This window comes from Cyprinodon tularosa, unplaced genomic scaffold, assembly GCF_016077235.1.
Source record: "Cyprinodon tularosa strain WSP-4 unplaced genomic scaffold, ASM1607723v1 ctg259, whole genome shotgun sequence".
Taxonomy (NCBI): domain Eukaryota; kingdom Metazoa; phylum Chordata; class Actinopteri; order Cyprinodontiformes; family Cyprinodontidae; genus Cyprinodon; species Cyprinodon tularosa.
The window spans coordinates 829706-851518 of NW_024038958.1; the positions used below are offsets into that span (position 1 = coordinate 829706).

Consider the following 21813-nt stretch of genomic DNA (forward strand, 5'->3'; position numbering starts at 1 on the left):
GTGATTATTAGTTGTAGGCTGTACAGACAAATATAGTCTTAAATTAAAATCTTATTTCTGTATAGGTAGAAATTCAAAATCAATGTGAACCATTTCAGGATTTCTCTGTAACTGGTTTGGGCCTCTTTGTTCTCTTTGTTTATTTGACACCACAGGGAACAATTTCTCAATTTTTCATGTCTGGTCAAAAAAATGTATTTTGTTTATTGAAAAAAAGCTTCTTGGTTTTGTTGTGTTTTCATTTTAATTTGGGAAAATCATGCTTATATCCATTTGTCTGAACTCACGCATCATCTAATTGTGTTGGCATTTCTCTTCAGCCACTTTGAAAACATAATTTTGCAAATGGCTTGATAAGCACCAGATCAATGAGAGTTCTTTGGATATTTTATCTCTCCTACCAGAATTCACATACACAAAAGAAATGAAATATCTTTGTGTTTGTTTGGTTTTGTTTAGCCTTCCTCTGTCGCTGTCTTGGTCTGGACAATATATTTCTTTTTACTGAAAGGAAATAATAGAAGTGTATATTATGTGGGTGGCTTTAGGCTGTGTGTAGAAGACCACTTATTTTTTTCTCTTAGTTAAAAACTTGCAGCCTAAACCATTGTAATTTCACAGTCATTAAGAAGAAACTGAAATTCTGCTCACCGTTCGCCTCTCTAAAACAGATAAGCAGTAAAATAGTTTGTAAAGAAGTTATTTTTAATCCTCTCATCTGCGTTTGCTATTCCAGCCAGTGAGACTTTCAATTTCATTTTTTGTTTCTCTTTATGCATGTGTAGCTACATTTTCATTTATCTTTTCTGATCGATTCCTTTCTACCTGGTTGGTTGTGGTTATAAGCTGTGTTTATGGAACATATTCCCTTGTATATACCATATCCCTAATCCTAGTAACTGGAACCCGTGGAGGCTGTCGACTGGGGTGTACTGAACGGCCCACATCAGAGGCATAAGGGGTCAGCGTTGATGTCGGCTACCCCCCCAACCCGTATTAAAACATGGACCAAAGTGTCTAGAGCCGGGCATATACTGTGCAAAATTTTAATCGATGCACGCAGGTGCAGCTCACACTGTATGACGAAACCGCAGGGTCTAAAATTTTTAAAAGTCACCTTCTCTCACTGTACGTCTAACAACCACACCGGACTCAGCTGCGCTGTGAAATGGCGCTACTCGGACTCGTCTATCTGGAAGCTAAACGAGTAGAAGAGGATAAAGATGGAAGTGTCGATGCCTCCTGTTAAATATGAAGCTCACCAGAGTGAAACGCACTGCCTTGGTAATTTGTGCAATTTTTTGTGCTGAGAGCCCTAAAAAGAAAAGGCGACGACATATTTGGACAAAGACATGGCTGAGTCAATGTGGCAACTACTGTCTGTCAATTTTACAGAAAGAACTCCATTTCACTCGCACCCCTGCCATGCTTCTGTGTTTTGTCTAAGAGGAAGAAGAAGAAGAATCCTTGTTTGCCCATGCGCACTGAGCGATTTGATAAAGCAGTACTGAAAAAGTAGGCTAGATAATTTTGATTAAATTCAGAGCTAATTGGGGGGATAATTGGCCTCTGGGTGACCTAAAAATAATCTTTAATATCTCTGAAACAGCAGTAGGACCTGTTATTTTGATTTTCTTTTGTTTTTCATTTTTACAAATGACCATTTAAAATGCACAAACCTGCACTAAAGAAGCAATAACCATTCAGTCTGTGCATCTGAAATGCAGAGCAGTGAACTACATGCGGGGCTCGTGAAAATCACCACGTTCACCGCTTGCTGTATGAACTCACCATTAGACCTCAGTGGTATCAGTAAAGTTTGTCACAGCAAGTTGGTGTCTTGTCTGACCATATTTGCCATTATTTGGTGTCTAATACCAATGTCATAATTGTGCTGCTCGCTTTTGAGGTGCTAATACAGGAATTAGAAGTATTTTTTTGGCTGTTAGATAAAATAAACAAAAATATTTACAGTTACAGTCAACAACCTTTATAATAAATTAACCTTAATGCATGTGCTCCCTTTCGTATATGCATGCTCGGTGTGAGGGATTGTTGTTGAGTCAAGACACAATGCAAAATAATGTCTACCTTCACAAGGAGCAGGTTCTGAAAAGTCAAGGACACGATGCAATTAGCTGGGCCTCTTTAGATAGAACATTTGTAACCAATCTATCATCTTCATTGAATTGTCTCAGTAAAGATTATTGAGATTACATTTGTAGTGAATTGGCGCTATATAGATAAGCTGAAATGAAATGAAATTGAATATTCTTTAATAGAACTACATGAATACTTAAAAAAAAAAACATATTCCCATGTTACTTAGTTTTTAAATATTCCTTTTTAAAATTTCATGTTGAAGTCATGGGAACCCAAACAGCTCCTTGTTGTTTGGGCCAGCAAAGCATATTTTATTGCATATTATTTATTAATATTATTTATCTATAGTGAACTGTGATGGGGACAATTTTTATTACAAAAAAACTGTTTAAAAATAAAGGTCATCGAAATTTGTAGCATCAGTACTACATTTAGAATCAATATCTAAGTCCTAATGAAAACCTGTGCGTTGCAGAGGTTTGGGGCAGAGGAGAGCATAAGAAAGACTCTGGACAATGAAGAGATTGTGTAAATATCCCTTCATTTCTGTCTTCTTTTCTTGTGATGTTATGAGAAAGGACTTAATACTGCAGTAGTTCATATGACATGAAACTGGATCTTTGCTCTCTGATAAATGGGGGTCTTTGTGTGTGTGTCTAAAAGTAAAACCATCATCTAAGTCATAGTCTGGCTGAAAACTAATCATAGTGCTTCATTGATAGGAACACTTTCCATATCAGAAAAAGACAGATTAATTACTTAAAGCAGCCTGATGGACACTTTGCTGATATATTATACAACTGAGTAGCCAACCTTTGCCTCCCACCTTAACAGCTTTGTGATCTGTAGCTTCTTGTTTTCAGAGCTCACTATCTCTGCAACAGGTTAGATGTATTGAGTAGCTTTCTTCTCTTAGGGGCTTGAAACCCCAAAAATTCATCATTCAGCTGACTAAAATGGAGTTCAAGAGGAGCAGCCCTATACACTGTTAATCAGTTTAATTGGAAATTAAGCTATAATGTCTAATGTTTGCTTAGCACATCATAGTATTTCTCTAATTCTAGTCAGGAGATATAAAGATAATTAAATAGGATCTAATTGTTAAATGTTCTTCTTCTTAACTGCATAATTAAGGATAGCTCTGGCAGTGTTATGTGATTATTTATATTGAGGGATGGGTTACTGCTAATAGGATAGGTTTGAATGCTCAAAGGGCTTGTGAAGTTTTTAAAATACTGAAGCCAGCGAGTGAGAAGATTGCTGGCTCATTAGAAGTCTGGGTTTTCAGATCAAATTTCCAGAGTGGATCTCTGGTCTAAATCCTTTTTGCTCATTATCAACCAAAGAAAGGTGTTCCTGTGGAAGATTTAAATGCATCACATGTTTGCATTTTGCACAAAATAACTACATGTCTCTGATTGTTCATTTTGAGCTTTATTAAATATATGTTTTATCGCAATGCATAGATGTTGACTTTGCATTACCCCCAGCATCGGTGTTATTATAAATGTACACACTCCTTGAAAATTTTTCAAAATTTTGTGAGACATTTTAACTTATTTAAATACATAATGTGCTTTTGTTGCATTGTAGATCAAAAAAGAGTAGAGCATGATTGTGGAAAAAGATGAAGTTTGTTTTTAAGAGTAAAAATCTGAAAATGTTGGCAAGAATTTTAAGCCCTTTTTATACCTTTTTGATACCTATAAATAAAATCTGTTTCAATGAGTTGCCATTAGAAATCATCTGAATAGAAAATAGCCACCTCTCTGTATTTAGACCAATTAAAGCTATTCTGTGAAGGCCTCAGAGGTTTGCCTATGAGCAACAGGAAACAAGCAACTTTATGAAGACCAAGGAGAACCCCACACACATCAGGAATATGGTTGTTAAAAAATGGATAAGAATTTACATCCAAAGCTTTGAGTGTCTCACTAAATATTTCTTTAATCCATCCTCTGATGATAACGGAAACCGTGAACCTACCACCAAATGCCTGTTCCACCTCAACTGACTGACTGGCAAATGTGAGGAATAATCAGAGAACCAGCGATGATCAAATCAACATGTATGGATATTCAGTTGAAGGCTTCTATCTGAACTTCAATAGGGTCACAGGTTGATTGGCACCACACCACAACACATTAATAAAGTAACTCATTCAAAACTAGGCCAAACCAAGTATTAAATGTATAGAAATATTGACATAGGCTACTTTTCAGAAGTCTAAATGTCCGCTATAATATATAACTGTTTATTTTGATTGATTATATGTAATGTTCTTTTTAAACGCTGCATATTGTATCTGTAAGCTGTAACCTGAAAATCGTGAAAAATTTTTGAAATGTTTTATTCCATTCTAAGCCATGAAAAGGCTTTTTTTGGGCTACTCTATAAAAGCCTGGAGGTCAACGCTACTCCAGACATTTTGGACAAAGAAAGCTTTTTGGATGGGAAGCGAAACGTCTTCAAACTTGGAAAACAAAGTCCAGTGGTTTGTTTTGACTTTTTTTGGAATAGCCTTTAACATTTTTAGCTTTCTGAAATTACTGATAAACAAAAATAATGAACTTTTTCTAGACGCTTTAAGCTGTTTTAGATATGCTCATACACTTACAGTACTCTGTGGTCTGAACGGTTATACTGAAAAAAGGCAAACCAGTAGAGCAATAAAAAAAACTGTTTTGAAAGAATATTTGACCCCCAATACTGTTATTATTAAGCAAGATCTTGGAGCAACACCGGGAACTGCACAGTCACTGCTAGAAAGAAACATACTGTATTTATTCACAGCTTTTAATCTGGTATTCAGACCAAAGGTCATGAATGTTGTTATAGAAGATATGAAAGTCTGCAGCGATCTGTATGCTCATGAATGAACCGTTTTGTTTCTTCTTGAAGCATGGCTCAACAACAGCTTACTTCATCCAAATAAGTAGCATGGTGCCAAAACCGTTTCATAGTGTGCATGCATACAATTAAGGTCTGCTGTTTTCTTGGGTTTTTATTTGGCAGTTGAGTGAAAGACTTGATAGTGCCAGCTACTTTATTGTTAAAATAGAAATTCAGTGTTACTGAAAACAATATATAACAAGGCCCTTATGAATATTTTTGCAAGGCACTGTAAATATCTGAGGTGCAACTGTCACTGTTTTGCAGAAACAACATGAGCACATACCCAGTCACAACATGGGAACGTATCTGGAAATGTTCAGAGATGTTCTTAGTCACAGAACCCAACTGGTGCCATTTACTGTGGCTGTAAAATATGACCATATTTGATTCGTTTCTGGAAAACCTGGAGTGTTAGAACACCCAAGATGTTTTCTTTGTACCCTTTTCAGTTGTTTTCGTTGGAGTAATCTATGGTTGGTGTTGTAATGTACAGCGGATGGCGTTAGCTGCAAAACTATCTATTTGAATGTTTGTGATTAGCAGTACTCGCCAACAGTGGCCACTTAGTCTATTTATATAAATTTACACACATAAATTACTATGAATTACTTACAGTAAAAATATAAAACTTTCACAAATAAAGGTAAAAATAATACAAGCGTTTTTTTTTTAAATAAAGAGCTTTAAGCAACTCCTTTGTATTTCTGTTTGTGGAGGAAGGCAGCTGCGATGCAGGTAGCTCATCAATAACACGGCTGGCAGTTTGATTTCTGGCCTGTCCAATTACTGCAGTCTCCTTAAGGCAAGATGATGTGTGTGTGTGTATGTGTGGTTGTGTGTTTGTGTATTGTTTTGTGTGTGTGCTTGAGACATATAGTGAGAAGTAGATGTGGTAAGAGCACCACAAAGGCTTTTCTTAAAATGAAACAGAGCAGAACCATTTAACTATTGAGGGTATTAACAGTAAAATAATAAATTATTATTTTTCTTTAAAATTGGGTCTATAGAATTTTTTTGTATAACAAATACTGATAATCAAATCGAATTTAGTAGGCTTGATCAATGCAAATAGTCTAATAAATTTGTGCTGCCAGTTAGGAGTGATGCATCCCTGATATATCAGTGCCTCTTGTGCTACATCTAATCCCATCTCTGCTTCTTTTCCTTCCTACAGCACTATGCTAAGATCTCGGGGAGCCTTACCACCATGCTGGAACTGGGCTCATGTTCTGTCAGCTCTCAGTCTCTGACAGATGACCACGATGCTTTGGGGCTACCTCCAGCTGCAGGAGGGCCGGAGAGTCCAGCACCTGGTTTTGCTCAGATGTGTGGCAGCAGCAGTCCCAGGCACCATGTCTTGTACCCATCCCCAACGGACTGTGAAAACTGGCAGAAACATCGGGGAGGGCTGGCTGGAGGTTCAAACCTTTACTCTGAGCCCCACTCGCTTCTGGAACCTCAGAGTCTGTCGACCAGCTATGACACCCTGTACCTCCCACAGATGTCTGGGCAGGGTCAGACTCTCCATCCGAATCGTCTTGGCCTTTCCCTGGATGTGACTTCAACATTTGATGCTGGAGTAGGGATGCTTGGGATGGATGGAGATTTGGCAGTCAGTCCTAACGTGATTAAGAGACGGCGGGGAGGCCTCATTGAACAGAGAGACATTGTTAAAGCACACCAGGCCCATAAGATACATAGCACACCACAGGCTCGACGTAAAGAATGGGAGTAAGTATGACATTTGTAACAGTACAATGCTATAGCTGTCTTACTTTATTACTTTACACATAACAAAATCATAAAGCTTTAAAGAAACCTTTAAAAGCAGTTCATCATTTAGTACCCTTGTCCAAATACCAACCTATGAACCTTCAATGGTATAAATTCAAAAACCCTCCCATTATGTGAGTACCATACTGAGTTTTTCATTCCTGTGTAGAAGTGGCCTGTTCAATACCACAAAAACTCAATGAAAAATATAATTGGGAGCAACATTAAAGTGCACTTCAACGGGATAATCAGTTCTTAGTTCCATTGAACCTTTATTTGAGTCCTCAGGGTTTGTTTAGCAAGTCCAAGCCCACAAGGGCACTGTATTATATTCGCTTTATGAAACATCTTTCTTTATTTTTATTTCCAAACTTGAAACTCAAAAGTACAAATGAAAAAAAGCAAAAGTGTGCCAGGAATCTTAATGTGAAACTTGCCAGGAATCTTAATGTATCCACTGCCTTAAGTAAGAAAAAAAGATCTGCCTCTGGAACCATTTAGTAATTTTATTTTCAGCCAAACCAGGCTTCCACTTTTCTGTTCTTTTTTATTTTTTGATATGTCAAAAATTTTCACTTAAGCATTGCAAGGATAATCAACTTGAATGGACAAAATGAATATTGCAATGTAATTTGACCTCATTATTGAACCCATTCCTTGGGGAGCAATGCTTAGTCAGAGAGCAATCTGGACCTATGGATCTTGTTCAGGGATCCAGAGTGGAAGGCTATGGGGTTTGAACCTTGTATTTACTGCCTTCTAAGAATGAAACCTCCAAGCACTAAGCTTTTATTCCCCATGTGGTAAATGCTTTAAGTGGCTCCCACTGGCAGCAGTCTGAACTATCTTCTGTCTACAGCACACATCCTACATACCTTGATACTGCCAAGCACTTTCTCAAAACTGCGATTGTGTTCTCAAGTTTGCGCCCCTTTCCCTCAAAAACAATAATGCTCCGACTGCTCTCTTAATGTTCTTAGTGACAAACACTTTAAATTTAGTTCTTATAGATCACAGGACATGGTTCTAAAATGAGTTTGTCATTCAATGCATCTGCACATCTCTCCTCTTATATTGCTTTATGTTGTTCTTTTACCATCCTCAGCCAGAATCTACAAGTTTTTGTGATAACAACTATTATTTTCTAGTGTTTGTTATGGGGTTAACACTCGAATCTGGCATCAAACAAATGTCATAGAATCCATCTTTTCTTCTCAACACTATGAACTTCACATTCATATGGTGTTTATATATTTGCAAATAACTGTTTTAAACAGATGAAAATGGCACCTTCAGCTATCTGAAAATAGTGAGACAGTAAAACAATCAGATGAAACAGACTTGTAAAGGTCCACAATTCTGGAAATCTTTTCTCACTTTTTTCTTCATGGTGTAACACAATTCATTGGTGTGTTTCAGATGTTTCCTTGAAATGCATCCCCAGATATTCCTTGGTTAAACTCAAGTGTTGTTAATAAACCTATGAGCACTAACAAAAATGAAATTCATATTAAATTCATAGTACGATAGAGTTTTAGTGGATGTAGATCTCCAGTTACCATGATTTTAGCTACTGTGGAACTTTAATGAGTATTTCTATGTGTGTCACATGTTCTTTTCATGTGCTGAATATTACATAGCCTGTGTGTTCGTTTACTGGCTTCCTGTCCTGTAGTGTGGTGGAGATTTCGAGCTGATTATTGCAGTGACACCCCCCTACATCTTTTCCTGCTGAAGCCGGAGCTTCACCTCTAGCGATGCTGGCACCCTCTGTGCCCCCCTTCATACCTTCTTCACCACAGGTACAGGATGCTGCATCTAATCATAAGCTATGCCTAAAGACATAGAGGTTTTAGGAGGCTAATTGCAGAGAGTGAGACATGAGAAGAGAGTGGAGATGGCGCGTGTTGAATGTAGGGGAGGTGATGAGGACACAGAGGGAATGAGAGCTTTCATTTGCATTTGATATTTAGGTTCATGTGACAACAGTTTGCTAGTGGGTGATTAGTGGATCAAGAGGCCTATAGAGATGCTTGACCATGGACTAGATATCTATTCTCCACCCTGCCCAAAATAATTATTGTAAAACGTCATGACAGATGTAGACCAAAGCTGCTGAAAGGAGATTGACCACCGTGTGAATCAGAAGGCATCACAACCGTGCACATCCGCCTCTCACTACCATTTAACGCCAGACTTCAACTACCTGGCAGGTGGGAGGAAAACCCACATTTGCCCTCAAGCCAACTGTTGCACCTGTTTTGGGTTTTCAAATGAAATTAACTTGATTGCAAGGCAATCTGAGAAACTGTGTCATTTAGAAGAAAGCTCTAAAAATATATTTTTATTATGTGGAATAAGTAGGCTACAGCTTTTTAGAAATTTAACGTTTGTACACTCAGTGACCTATTACCAAAACTGACTTCTTGACCTCACTGCTCTGCGTGGCAGATGTGTCATAATCATGTTAAAAGCTGACATTGATTAAGAATTTTGTCAATAATAGGGTTCTAAGAATAATTCACAATGCCATAATTTGAATTTCCTGTGGATATATTCACAGAAGGCAGTCTTTGTCAAGTCTTCAATGTTCCTGTTTTTTTTTAGTGCCATCGTACGGTCAGACTAATAAAGTTGTGTTATTAAATGTACTCAGTGTTTTCTGGTACCCAAGGGGATTTTTGCTCAATCTGGCCTTTCAATGACCAGCTCGTAAGCACCCACATGGGACAATTTATTGCTGTTGTGTGCAAATGTAACACCAAGTTGAAATTTGGTTTGGGATATTCTGCTATCCAGGGAGTTTTTGTTTCCCTTTAGTGCCCCTGTAAGTAATTCATGCTAAGGAAAAACTCTTAAGATTTATGCGCACCTGCTCTTTTTGACCTTTGTTTGCTCAGAGTGTTTGATGCTTCTTTAAAAAAATAAGCTCCTTTGGGAGGATGAAATTTAGCCTTAGCTAAAGGAAAAGAAGCGTCTAAGCTTTCAGTTTTGGTGCTTCATCAACAAAAAATGCAGAGATAAGGATGCTCTCTACAAACATTAATAGATGCATGTGTGTGCATGTTTGTGGTATTGGAGATCGGTATTGTCATGTGAGAATCTAAATAACGACATCCTCTCTGAAGCATTTTATCAAATAGCTGTGTTTAGAGTCGACATTATTGCGCCTCTAATTACTGTAATCTAACTGAATAAATCTGGCTATTTCACTATAGGAAGAAAAGATGTTGGGCTCACAACAAACAAGAACAACAGAGAACCTAATGAACTCCCTTTTTGTGTGCACAAAATTTTGGATATTGTTTGACATTTAAAACAATATATTTTCAGATTGCATATTTAGATTTAGATTACATATTGCTTTTCAACCATTGTTTAAAAAAAATCTATTTAAAAAAATGTAGTTTGTTTATGTTTTTTATCAGTGTTGAAGTGTTGTTAAAAAGCAGAGTTGGAGTTTTATTAGCAGTTATATTTATTATGATATATACATACATACATACATACATACAACATACATACATATATATATATATGGAGAGAGTGAGAGAACTTAAGTAGCTCTGAAAATGGACCACAAACATGTTAAAAATTTGTATAACAAACAAATGTTGTCAAACTTGTTGTTATCTCTTGTTTGATTAATGGAGTGCCCAAAATGGTCACAGAAATTATTTGCATCTGGAAAAAATAATTATGCATAGCAATTCTATGGAAATGAAAAAAAAAGTAAAGTCAGACATTGGTTTTCAACAATAATATAACAGGAATTTAAGCAAAAGAAACATGAAACAGGCCTGGACAAAACTGTGAGTATCTATGGAAAAGACTGAAAATAAAATTTTGGAATTACAGTCTTTTTTTTACTTTTGGAATTGCAGTGTTTCTACTTAGGGAAATTATCTTCATAAATATAATTTGCATAAGATTGTCAATGGTAACAGGTCTACTGTGCTGTTTGGTAACTTGGTGTGTACCACACTCTCTCATGTTTTGGTTTCAGGTTCCTAACCCACTTGCAGAACACTCATCAGACAGGGAAAAGGTTCAAAGGTTTATTTAGAGTTTGTACAATAAAACAGATCAGGGGGTTATCAGATCCTGCACAGGTCACGACTGGGTTCACCGCAGAGGGGGACAGAGGAGTTAGCAGATGTCCAGGTAATTTGCAGGATGTGGAGGTGCAGGTCTGTACCTGTTCTGGAGTTTGAGCTGAGCGGCAGAGGGGGGGAACCAGGAGGGACCAGAGGCTGTCGGCAGGCTGAGGGCTTGGTGGAGGCAGAGCTTGGTTTGAGTGTTTTCAGATCACAGGTTTGAGTTTCCCTTCCAGATTCTTCAGAGAGCAGGAAGGCAGGTCCTTGACAGGTTTGATTCTCCAGGGTTCTTCAGAGATCAGACAGACAGATTTCCAACAGAGAAACTCTTCAGGGGTTTCTGGTTTCAGGCAGGTTAACCTGGGAAGCAGAAAGGACAAAACAGATCAGGTTCAAGTTTTCAGGGAGTCAGAGATTCAGACAGGCAGGTTGGCTCAGGCTTGCTAACCATAACTGGCAAACACTGGCACTGGAGTGATGTCCTCTGCCTCCTTATATACTGGTCTCCTGATGAGCAAATGAGCAACAGGTGGTGGCAATCAGCTCCGGCTCCAGGAGATCCAGTGTGCCCTCTGGTGGAGAAAGTGGACAGACCTCCAGATCCCAACACACTCAACATGAACTAGACAACTCTCTGAGAAGCTTAATATTCCTGTAACTGCAGTTGCACATATGCTGAAATTTAAGACTGTAGCCTGCGCTCAGACAAATTGGTGACCTGTTTAGGGTGTACCCCGCCTCTTGCCCATAGACTGGCAGGGATAGGGAGTGGACCCACTGCAACCCTGACAGAATAAGAGGGAGAAGACCCATGGATGGATGGGTGGATGGATGATGCAAGGGTGTAACTTTGTGATAAAAGTTAGATTTATATTTAAAAAGTTGATATATTTATAGACAGATGCATGCCTTTAGTGCATTATTTATAAAGGGCTCAAAAACATTATTGTACAAAAAATTATTAATAACAGCCGAAAGCAATTTATCATGCATCCCTATTATGGACACAACTTCTATTCCATCCATTCATACACAGTGATGGGACTAACGGTGTTGAAAGTAACGGCGTTAGTAACGCCGTTACCTTGTTTGAGTAACGAGTAATCTAACTAATTACTTTGACTGTAACTATAACGCAGTTAAGTGGGAAGTCTGGGCATGGATGGATGGATGGATGGATGGATGGATGGATGGATGGATGGATGGATGGATGGATGGATGGATGGATGGATGGATGGATGGATGGATGGATGGATACTCTGCCTTTTCAACCTACTGTATTTTTTTTATTTTAAACATTATTTGATGCCCTTTGTGGCAGGGATGGAGATCCATATTTTATGTCACACACAGAGTATACATCTAGATAGATAGATGGATAGATAGATGTTGCAGTATCTATAACAACCCAAACGCACAGGATTTCAGAATTAGACATCCCCAGTTATTAATTTCATATACTTGTCATGATGGGTTCACTAAAAGCGACCCAAGAATGCAGAACACCACTGACGGACACAGGGATGAAAGTTTAACAGTTTATTGAAGCACAAGCACACAGAATATACTGGTTCAGGTTCGGGGCCTGGATACTGGTTCACCGGAGTCTGCGTGAGAGACAGTTCAGTTAGCGTTGCCAACAGAGGTTTGATTTCCTGAAGTTTACTGATTGTACCTTGAGGGTTCTTGAGGTTAGCTTTGGGAGAGTCTCTGTTGGATCTGGAGAAGAGTTCTTCAGCAGAGTCCGTTTGCTGCTTCAGCGTCTCACGTCTAACATGAACAGACCTTGGTTTAGGGTTTCCCAGCTCTAGTCCAGAGCTGCTTGGAGATTCTCTGTGATTCTTCGGGTTTGGCTCTGAGGGTCGGCTCGGCAGGTTAGCTCTTCCTGAGCTTTCACAGAGGAGGCACAGGTTTCCTGGAAAACAGAGACAAGGATTAGAATCCAAGCTGGATTCAAAAGTCATCGAGTTACTCAGAGGATCTAGGCTTAAGCGCTGACCAACTGGAACAACACTGCGGCGTTGAGGCAAGGTCTGAAGACAGCTTAAGTAGTGGATCCTCTGATGATCTTGACGAGCTGCAGCTGTGCAGGAGGCTCCCTCAGAGGATCCACGGCGGACTCTGCTGGAGAAAGGTGGAATCTCTCCAGCTCCCAACAATACTCACCAGATCTGAATGCCCTGTTAAAAAACTTCACATCGCGTTCCCCCTGATGTCATTTACGTTGAGTTGCAATAAATGCAAAACTCTCTGCAGGTTCTTGTCTTTGTCGTCCGCTCTATTCAGCTGGCTTTGGAAACACACGGCGAGAAGGTGGGGGCTGGGTGGTGAGGGTTACGGGGGCGAGAAATGCAAAAGTAACGCAATAGTTACTTTTACTAGTAACTAGTTACTTTTATTGTGGAGTAACTCAGTTAGTAACTCAGTTACTTTTTGGGAGAAGTAACTAGTAACTATAACTAATTACTTTTTCAAAGTAACGTGCCCAACACTGTCCATACATGCATGGCTTCCCTTTAAGCTGCATCAGTGATTAATATTACATTTTAAAATGTGTCCCATATGACAGCCTTTGACAGCCAAAGTCTATGTATTGAACCTTCTTTTTCAAAAATCATTTATACACTGATTTATTGTATTGAATTATTGTAGGTTTCTTATATTTCAATTTTAAGTCTGAGTCCTGTGAGACTGGCTCTCTCTGGGTTGGCTGGCACAGCTATTTCTCAGTCTTATTGAACTACAAAAGACAAAAAGATATGTTGAATTCTATTATAACATTGCGTATTGTTTCTTGTAAACTTGGGGATATATTTAATTGCATGTTGCATATCCCAGTAAATCTGTTTCACCTTTAAATCTGCAGCTGTCCCTAATTGTGTCTCTGCTCTGCTTAAAAACAGATTTATGAACCTGTCTACCAATATAATGATGCCAGAGAAACTCATTTTCAAGATATCTAGAAGCTCTGCAGTCTGATTCTCTGTTCAATAAGAAAACAACAGATATGTGTTAATTTTAATCTGTAACTCTGAGTAATGGTCTTTTGAGAAACCCAGCTTTTTTAACTTATATAAATGTACACCCTGTTGCCATTCTTAGCCGAAAAAGCTCTGTATGTGTAATGAATGGATTTTTCGGTGTCATCTCTAATTTTTTTAACCAACCCCTCTCCTAACTTTTACTGAAACATATATCGAAGTAGCTGTGGGTTAATATTCACTGAGTGCTGCTGTGTGTCTCCTCCTCCATGTAGCTACTCTGTACGCAGTGAATAGTGACACCGAATGATATTACGTCCCAAAGCAACAGATCTGATGATAATTCAAGAGGTTGGACTCAAAGAGCAGCGGGAGAGCGAGGAAAAAAACACGGACTGAAAACGTTCTAAAAACAGATAGCTGCACATAAACCCAGTTACTGTTAGCTAAAGTAAATCAGCAGAAAGGGGGAAAAAAGCAGAAATTATTGGTGGGGACTGTCCCCTCCATGCCAAAGTTGGTGGGGACATGTCCTCACCAGTCCTTCAGAAAGTTACGCCAGTGGATGGATGGGCCTTCACCCAAATCTCCTGGGTGTAGCTGCAGCAGGAAAGCTTATGACAAATCAAACAGACAGATAATAGGAATGGTAGTGATTGCAGAAAAAGAGATTAAAGGTGAATTTCAAGCTCAAGGTAAGTCGTTGTTAAATTGCATCATCCATCGCTTTTTAGCCGAAGTGGACTTAATGAGAAAAAAAACAAGGAGGACACCATTGTTGAAAACAAATCATAAAAAAGCCAAACTAGCCATACATCTTGGAGCATGCCCTAGTGATAGATTAGACAAAAATGGAACCTTTTGCCAAGGCATATCAGCTTTATGTTCACAGACGTAAAAATGAAGCATATTGAGAAAAGAACATTGTCCTCAGTGTGAAATATGGAGAAGGCTCTGTTATGATCAGGGGCTGCTTTGCTTTATGATGCAAGGTGTCTTTGATCTCTGTGGGGTACAATGAAATGTGCTGCGCAGTATCAAAAAGCTTGGTCTCAGTTGCAGGTCAATGGTCTTGCAAATGGGTGATGACCCACAACACACAGCTAACAACCGCCTACATTGGCTAAGAGGAAAACAGTGGACTATTCTGAAGTGGCCTTCTATGAGGCCTGATCTAAATCCTATAGAGCATCTTTGAAAGGAACTGAAACATGCCGTCAGGAGATTGACCTTCCTTCAAACCTGAGACAACTGGAGCAGTTTGCTCATGAGATGTGGGCCAAAATACCTGTGAGAGGAGCATATATCGCAGTTACAGGATTTGATTCATTGCTGTGATTGCATCAAATGGTTTGCAACAAATTACTAAGTTTAAGGTTACCATAATTTTTTGCCCAGGCTTGTTTCATTAGTTTATTTTATTAGACCATTTAAATACAGTATGGTTGAGAAACAATGTCAGACTTTCATTTGTTCATTTTCTTTACATTTTTTTATTTTTTTATTACTTCTGTTAGATTAAAATAATTTATGTGACCAGTGTGGGTTTTTAATTCATTAAACAAGGTGTACTAGTAATTCTGTCCATGTGTGAATATTTATAATCCAATCAGGCTTTTACATGCCTATGCCAATATGTGGTCTTTTTAGGGTCTGCATCCCGATCCAAAAGACTTTAACACATAACAAGAATGTGTTCCAGGTTTTTCTCAATCACTTTGTTATAATGGTGCCAAATTGTGCCGAATGCTCTTACTCAACTACTTGACCCACAAAATAACCCTGATGCATTTTGATGGCCACAAAACATTTATGAGTTTTCCACTCTTTTTTCAGAATCAGTGTATATAACAAAATGTAACATTTATAAACATGCAATAACGTAAGAATCTGTAAAAAACAGTGAAACTGCTGCTTTTCGAGCTAAAATAAGCCCCAGTGTCTTTTCTGAGCTATATATTTTTTTTTTTTCAGCCTTAAGCATTGTAATAAAACAAAATCAGCATCCAAACTTTAAAAAAAAAAATGCCGGCTAAAAATAACACTATTTTTCATGCTTTTAAAGTTGAAAATAGTTTAACTGTTCATTTAAAAATATTATATTGGTCTCTGTTGAATAGTCTAAGCCCCCCACAACATTAAAACTAAAAAAGACCAAAAAAACAGCTTGTAAGCCAACAGATGCGAGGTATATAGCTGAAGCACAAATATGCAATATGTAACAATGTCAGACAATGGAGGAAGGACTTGAATGTGCTCTCCAGAAAGAAAAAGATAAGCAGCAATCATGATGTCTGGAAGCGGAGTTTCGAGGGAAAACCGAGGAAGAGGTTGAAAAGGCTGAGGGCACGTGCGAGTTCCTAATGAGATAAGAGCAACACTTTTACTTCAAATTCTTAATCATGGGCTTACAATTGCAGCGGACGGTCAGAGGATGCAGTGAAATGTTAATATATCAAATCTGTCTTATGTCATTCAGAATTTTCATCACCACAAGGATGTAATTCCTACAGCACTGCTTATAATTCCAATAGCATAGTTTCCTCTAAGGAGATTTATCTTTTGTGTTAAGCTCTGCAGTATTCCTTTTCATAAAAAACTATTTCCTGTAGCTAAGCAATCAAAACAAAACTGTAATAAGGATTTTGAGTTAATGTCCCTTAATTCAGGTTTATTTATTTTGTAGGTTTATGCCTTTAATGACTGAAAAACAATGGAAATTCTTTGGACGGAGGAACAGATAGATAGATAGATAGATAGATAGATAGATAGATAGATAGATAGATAGATAGATAGATAGATAGATAGATAGATAGATAGATAGATAGATAGATAGATAGATAGATAGATAGATAGATAGATAGATAGATAGATAGATAGATAGATAGATAGATAGATAGATAGATGATCAATTAATAGTTAAAAAATAATAATTTGAGAAAGATTTTTGGAAAAATCCAAAGTATTGAAATATGTATACTGAAAAACTTACTTTTCCTACAGTTACTGGTAATTGAAACAATTTATAGAAAAAGCTTTTAAAAAAGTTTAGTTTTGTTGATGTATAATTAGGTTAAGTGAATGCAAATTTTAACAAGCCCCAACTAGGGAGAGAAAATCTCTTCAAGTCATATAGTTTTTTTTTTTTTTTTTTTTTTATATACTCTAATAATCCCAGAGGGAAATTACTTCTCTGCATTTAACCCATCCCCTTGGGGAGCAGTGGGCTGCCATTGTGAGGCGCCCGGGGAGCAGTGTGGGGTTAAGGGTCTTGCTCAGGGAGCCAGAGTGGCAGTCTGTGGGAGTGGCGGATCGAACTCACAACCTCAGGATTCTAAGCCCAATGCCCTAACCACTAGGCCGCCACTCAATTTGTCCAAACTAAAGTCAAAGCAGTATATAAAAAGCAAAAAAGTACCAGATTTACTATATATTTTTGTAGAGAGAGAAATATAACATCATAGGTATAAAATATCCACATAGCTCTTTATTACAAAATTCCAGTAAATATTATTTTTGTATCTTAGGGGCTACAGATATTTCTATTTATTTTTTTTTTCAAACTTTATTTGGGTCGTGAATGATCTTGCAGCAGACACATAAGATTAGCTAATTAAAAGTTTTAATATTTTCAGACAAAACCTCAGCATCAGTCCTGTAAAGGGGGCTGCTAAAAGAAGCCCAATTCCCTAAAGGGTATCACCAAACCTGAAGAAAGAAAGCGTAAAAGAGCCATGAGCCATGTGGGTGTTTTGATTCATTTAAATGCTGCCAGCCAGAGATTCAAAGCAGTTAGACCTGTCGAAGCACTAACAGCATATGTTACACCCATGAGCCATTAAGCTAAACTTGGAAATTAAGACCAAGCTGGCTGAGGAAGTTGTAGCAGAGCTGTATAACCTAGGCAGTACAGCAGTTCCTAACTACCAGTGCACAACAGCATAGGGGATGTTTCATTTTAATCTAATCCATTTTGGTGTGTGTACAATTAAAACAGGTTTAATGTTGCATTTTAAATGATTTATAACTTTCTTAATCAAAGATTTCTTGTCTGTATTCTTTGGCAGTTTTTTCTTAAGCTCTCTAACAACTATTTTGTCTAAGACTTCTTAACAAATCACCACTGTATATTGAAAGCAAAAAGGAAGCAGGATAAATGAGTCTGCAACCGACAGAATTAAATAAGATTATTTAAAATGTTTCCAAATTGTGAAATGAGACAGCAGAGAAGAGCAACACTTTCTTAACAATTGTCTCTTTAGGTTCTTGTTTTAATGTTTTCCTAAAGGCAGTGCTGAAAGCATATAGAGTTGGATATTAAATGAATGGTTTCATTAATCGGCAGTTGACAGAGTTCATGATGTGTGCTGAAACCAACAGGACTTTCATTAAAAATATGGACTCTTTCCAGGAAAATCATTAGCATTGCAGGAGAGATACAGTTTATTCCATCATGCTCTTCTCCCTATTTCTCCTTTAGATCTATCTAAAGTTTAGCCTTTTAGCTTACTTTAGTCTCTATTACTCTGAGCTATCACTTATCAAAGAGATGTGTAGATCATTATGATATAGTCAAACAATTTATGACCTATTGATGATTTTGATAACCATGATAAATTATGCAGTATTTCAAGATGCAAGATTTTTTTCAGTTAAAAACTGATTAAAGTTTTAACCGACAATGTTTTAATTTATTATGAATTTAAAACAAATAATACCAGCTTAAATACAGGTACACACTCCCAGTGATATATAAAAAATGTTAATTTGAAGAGAAATCACAGATGTAATCATTGGTAAATTTCTTGCATAACTCTGGCTGGATATTTGACCACTCTTCTTATCAGGACTGATCTTGCTCATTTAAGTTTTGTTTTTTAATCTATATTTTTTTATCTTACCTTTAAAACATATATATAAATAGTTGAGAGGTTTGAGGTAATAGTCTTCCCTGAAACTTCAGCTTGCATTATCCATTCCATAATAAGTTGGGATCCAGTGAATCAAAATAGGTTTTACCAGTTTGGAGATTGAGATTCTGCTCACTGAGAGCTGAGCAACAAAATGAAAGGACCGTTGGCTGCACTGTTATAGGAGTAAGGATAAAAATTATTTGATCCAAAAATTGTGTCTGAAGCTTCTGCTGCTCCTGTGTTTAGTGGCAGAGACCAGCTTTGCTATATTTTACTTGGGTAAAAAGTAGCTTTAATATGTTTATAAGTGAGAAAGTGCACCTAGAAACATCATCTGTGCTCACTGCTGCAGACCCCAACATACTGGCAATGAGCAGTCACTTGGAATCCCCAGCAGCAGCTGCCTCTCAACCGGTCACCTATTGGGAGTTTCCCCTACTGTTCATGTCGACTGAAAGTAGATTTGAGCGCTTTTCATGTATATGGTACCAACTGCAGGCACCAGACTATCAAAAGTGAACATATTTAGCTGGCATGTTTCAACATTTTAAGTTAATTTAGTCATTAATCAACTGTTTCAGCGGAGTGATTAATGCGATCTGCATCAGCAGTGCTGTGTTTGTCTCCCTGCCAGCTCCCAGATCAGCTTGTCTGATTGGTTGATGTGGCGCGTTGGGCAGTAACAGCTACATTTTTCCAACTCCAGCATCTTCTTCTTTTGATGTGAGTCGGGTACCTCAGATGCTCATGAAGCTCATGAGTCGCTGCTTCAGCTGCTAAGATAAATCAAGATGCGCTGCTCCTGCTGCCACTGCAGGCCTTTTTGTGCATCAACTATAGACTTCGGTAAGCGCTGCATTCTGTTACTCCAAGCAACTTCTCTTGTCTGAGTAAGATAACAATTTTTGTTAAAATCTGTTTTTATGTCTCATGGTTATTTAATACATATACATTATGAAGTGTTATTTAAAGAGTTTGTATGAGTGATCTCTTCTCAGGAAAAGAATCGGAGAGAGAAAGCTTCAAGGTGTAAACACAGCTTTTCTTAACAGTATGTTAATGGGCTGCTTCCGCTGTTCGAATCGCATCCGGTGTGAACATAGTGTTAGAATAGGTAGAGTTTTAAGCAGCAAGATGTTGCTGAACCTCCTTTCTGAACTTTCTATTTTCTATTTCAGATGTTATTTCAATGTGGCTTGATCCCACATTGAGCTCACTGACTGTTTATTCCTTTGACAAAATAACATCAAATCAAACCATGTAGTGAACCGTAGTTCTATCATAGACGGATAAAAATATAATTTATAATTGCACAGTTGTCTAATATATAATGATGTAACCTAATAAAATGAAACATTGCTTCTAAGTAACAACAGTGTGGTCCTTTAGTGGAAAACTAGGTTTGGATAACAGCTGGCTGACTGCAAAATAGTCTTACATCCAGTCTGGAGCCCACATAAAATGTATTCATATCTGAGAGCAGACTAGAAAGAGGAGAAAAATTGTGAATGCGACATTTTCTTTTTGATTTAAAAAACACATTTGTTCATACAAATGCTTTCCTTGAGGCACAATGATAAAGCAAAAAAAATCAATTATTAACCTAAAAGTAACCTATGGAAGCTAATAAAGCTGATATGGTAGAGTTTATAGATTTATATAACTAATCTAACTAATCTGTGGTAGCAGTCAGTTTATTTGTGGCTTAGATGTTTCAATAGGTACTTTAATAAAGTTATCTAGCATTAAAATACTTTATTAAAGAGCTGATAGGATCTGTACTGTTATTTCCAGAGTTTATGGAGAAAATCTGGTCCTTTACCTAAAGGAATTTAATGCTAAATACAAACTTAAGATGGTATGGTAAATACTGTCTTTGTTAAGATTTTTAGCATACAAGAAGATAACCACTTTAGGTAATTTGAGCTCAACAAAGATCATCTGTGTAACATTCGAAGCATGGTTGTCTTATGTGGGGTGCTGAATTTTTTTGGACCCAGCAGTCATGCTGGTAATTGTCAGGAATTTAAATTTGGGCATTTCTCTAATCCCCTTATCAGAGCAATAGTCTATAAAAGACTTTCTGTCAAACTTAAAACTGCCTTAATCAAGCCAGTTTAAACTGGACACAATGGGATATACCAGATGTAGCAATAATGTTTGTTTTTTTCATAGAAAATGTAACTTAAGAAAATAAAATTAATGCTTTCTTTGTCCCAGCCAACCAAAAAGGAGTTACCAGAATTAGTTCTACCCATTCTGGTAAGAAGAGTGGTAAACTACAAACAAATCATGTCAGAAACTTGCAAATGCAACTTGCAAAGCAAAATCTCCCCCTATTTTTTTTTTATTTTTTTTTTACATATATATATATGTAAGATTATGTCTGCCACTTTATGTCATGTCAAAATCACAAGGTAAAACTCTTAGGAGTTAAAATGCGGCAGTCTCCAGGGGCTAACAGATGGTACTGTACATGAACACAGCAGCAGATCAATGCTGAACCCATCCCCTCTGTTTGTATGTACAGTGAGTGGGTTGTGCCATCGTTGACTCTCTGCAGAGCTGTATGTCTCAGTTGGTGCTGCTTTTGACAGTGGTGTTCAGAGGCTTAGATAAACTCTTTTTGATGCCTGTGTCCTGTGATCACAGTCTGACCAAAACGTACTATGTCTCTAACCATCTATAAACCCTTCTATCTGACTTTACTGCTTGGAGCTGCTGTCAGAATATTTTTCTTTTACAGCAGATCCTCTGTACACTTCTCATTATTTACCCAGCAGATCGGGAAGATTCTGGTGTTTATGTATTTTTTTATTTTAGCATTTCAGTGGGCATCTGCTGTACCCCAGTTAAACTGTGCATCTGCCTTTTTTTTTATTACATTGGACACTCATTTTCGTTACAAAAAAAATGCACCCATTACCTTTTACTAAATAAAATATTGTAGGGTACATGATCTGATCAGATCATAAACTGCTCTAAATTCTGATTTACATCATTAAATATTTTGCCACCTTAACAATGCAGTTTTTACACACCCTTTAAACC

General features: G+C 37.5%; 1 protein-coding gene across 1 annotated transcript in view; it reads left to right on the forward strand.

The window, feature by feature from the left end:
* The window catches only part of LOC119785787 (probable voltage-dependent R-type calcium channel subunit alpha-1E), a 163782-nt gene that overhangs the window by 11591 nt on the left and 130378 nt on the right, over positions 1-21813 (forward strand). Inside the window, exon 2 of the mRNA XM_038288579.1 lies at positions 6173-6729. Within this exon, the coding sequence (XP_038144507.1) occupies positions 6206-6729 (524 nt within the window). The 5' untranslated portion in view covers positions 6173-6205. The remainder of the gene's footprint in view (positions 1-6172; positions 6730-21813) is intronic.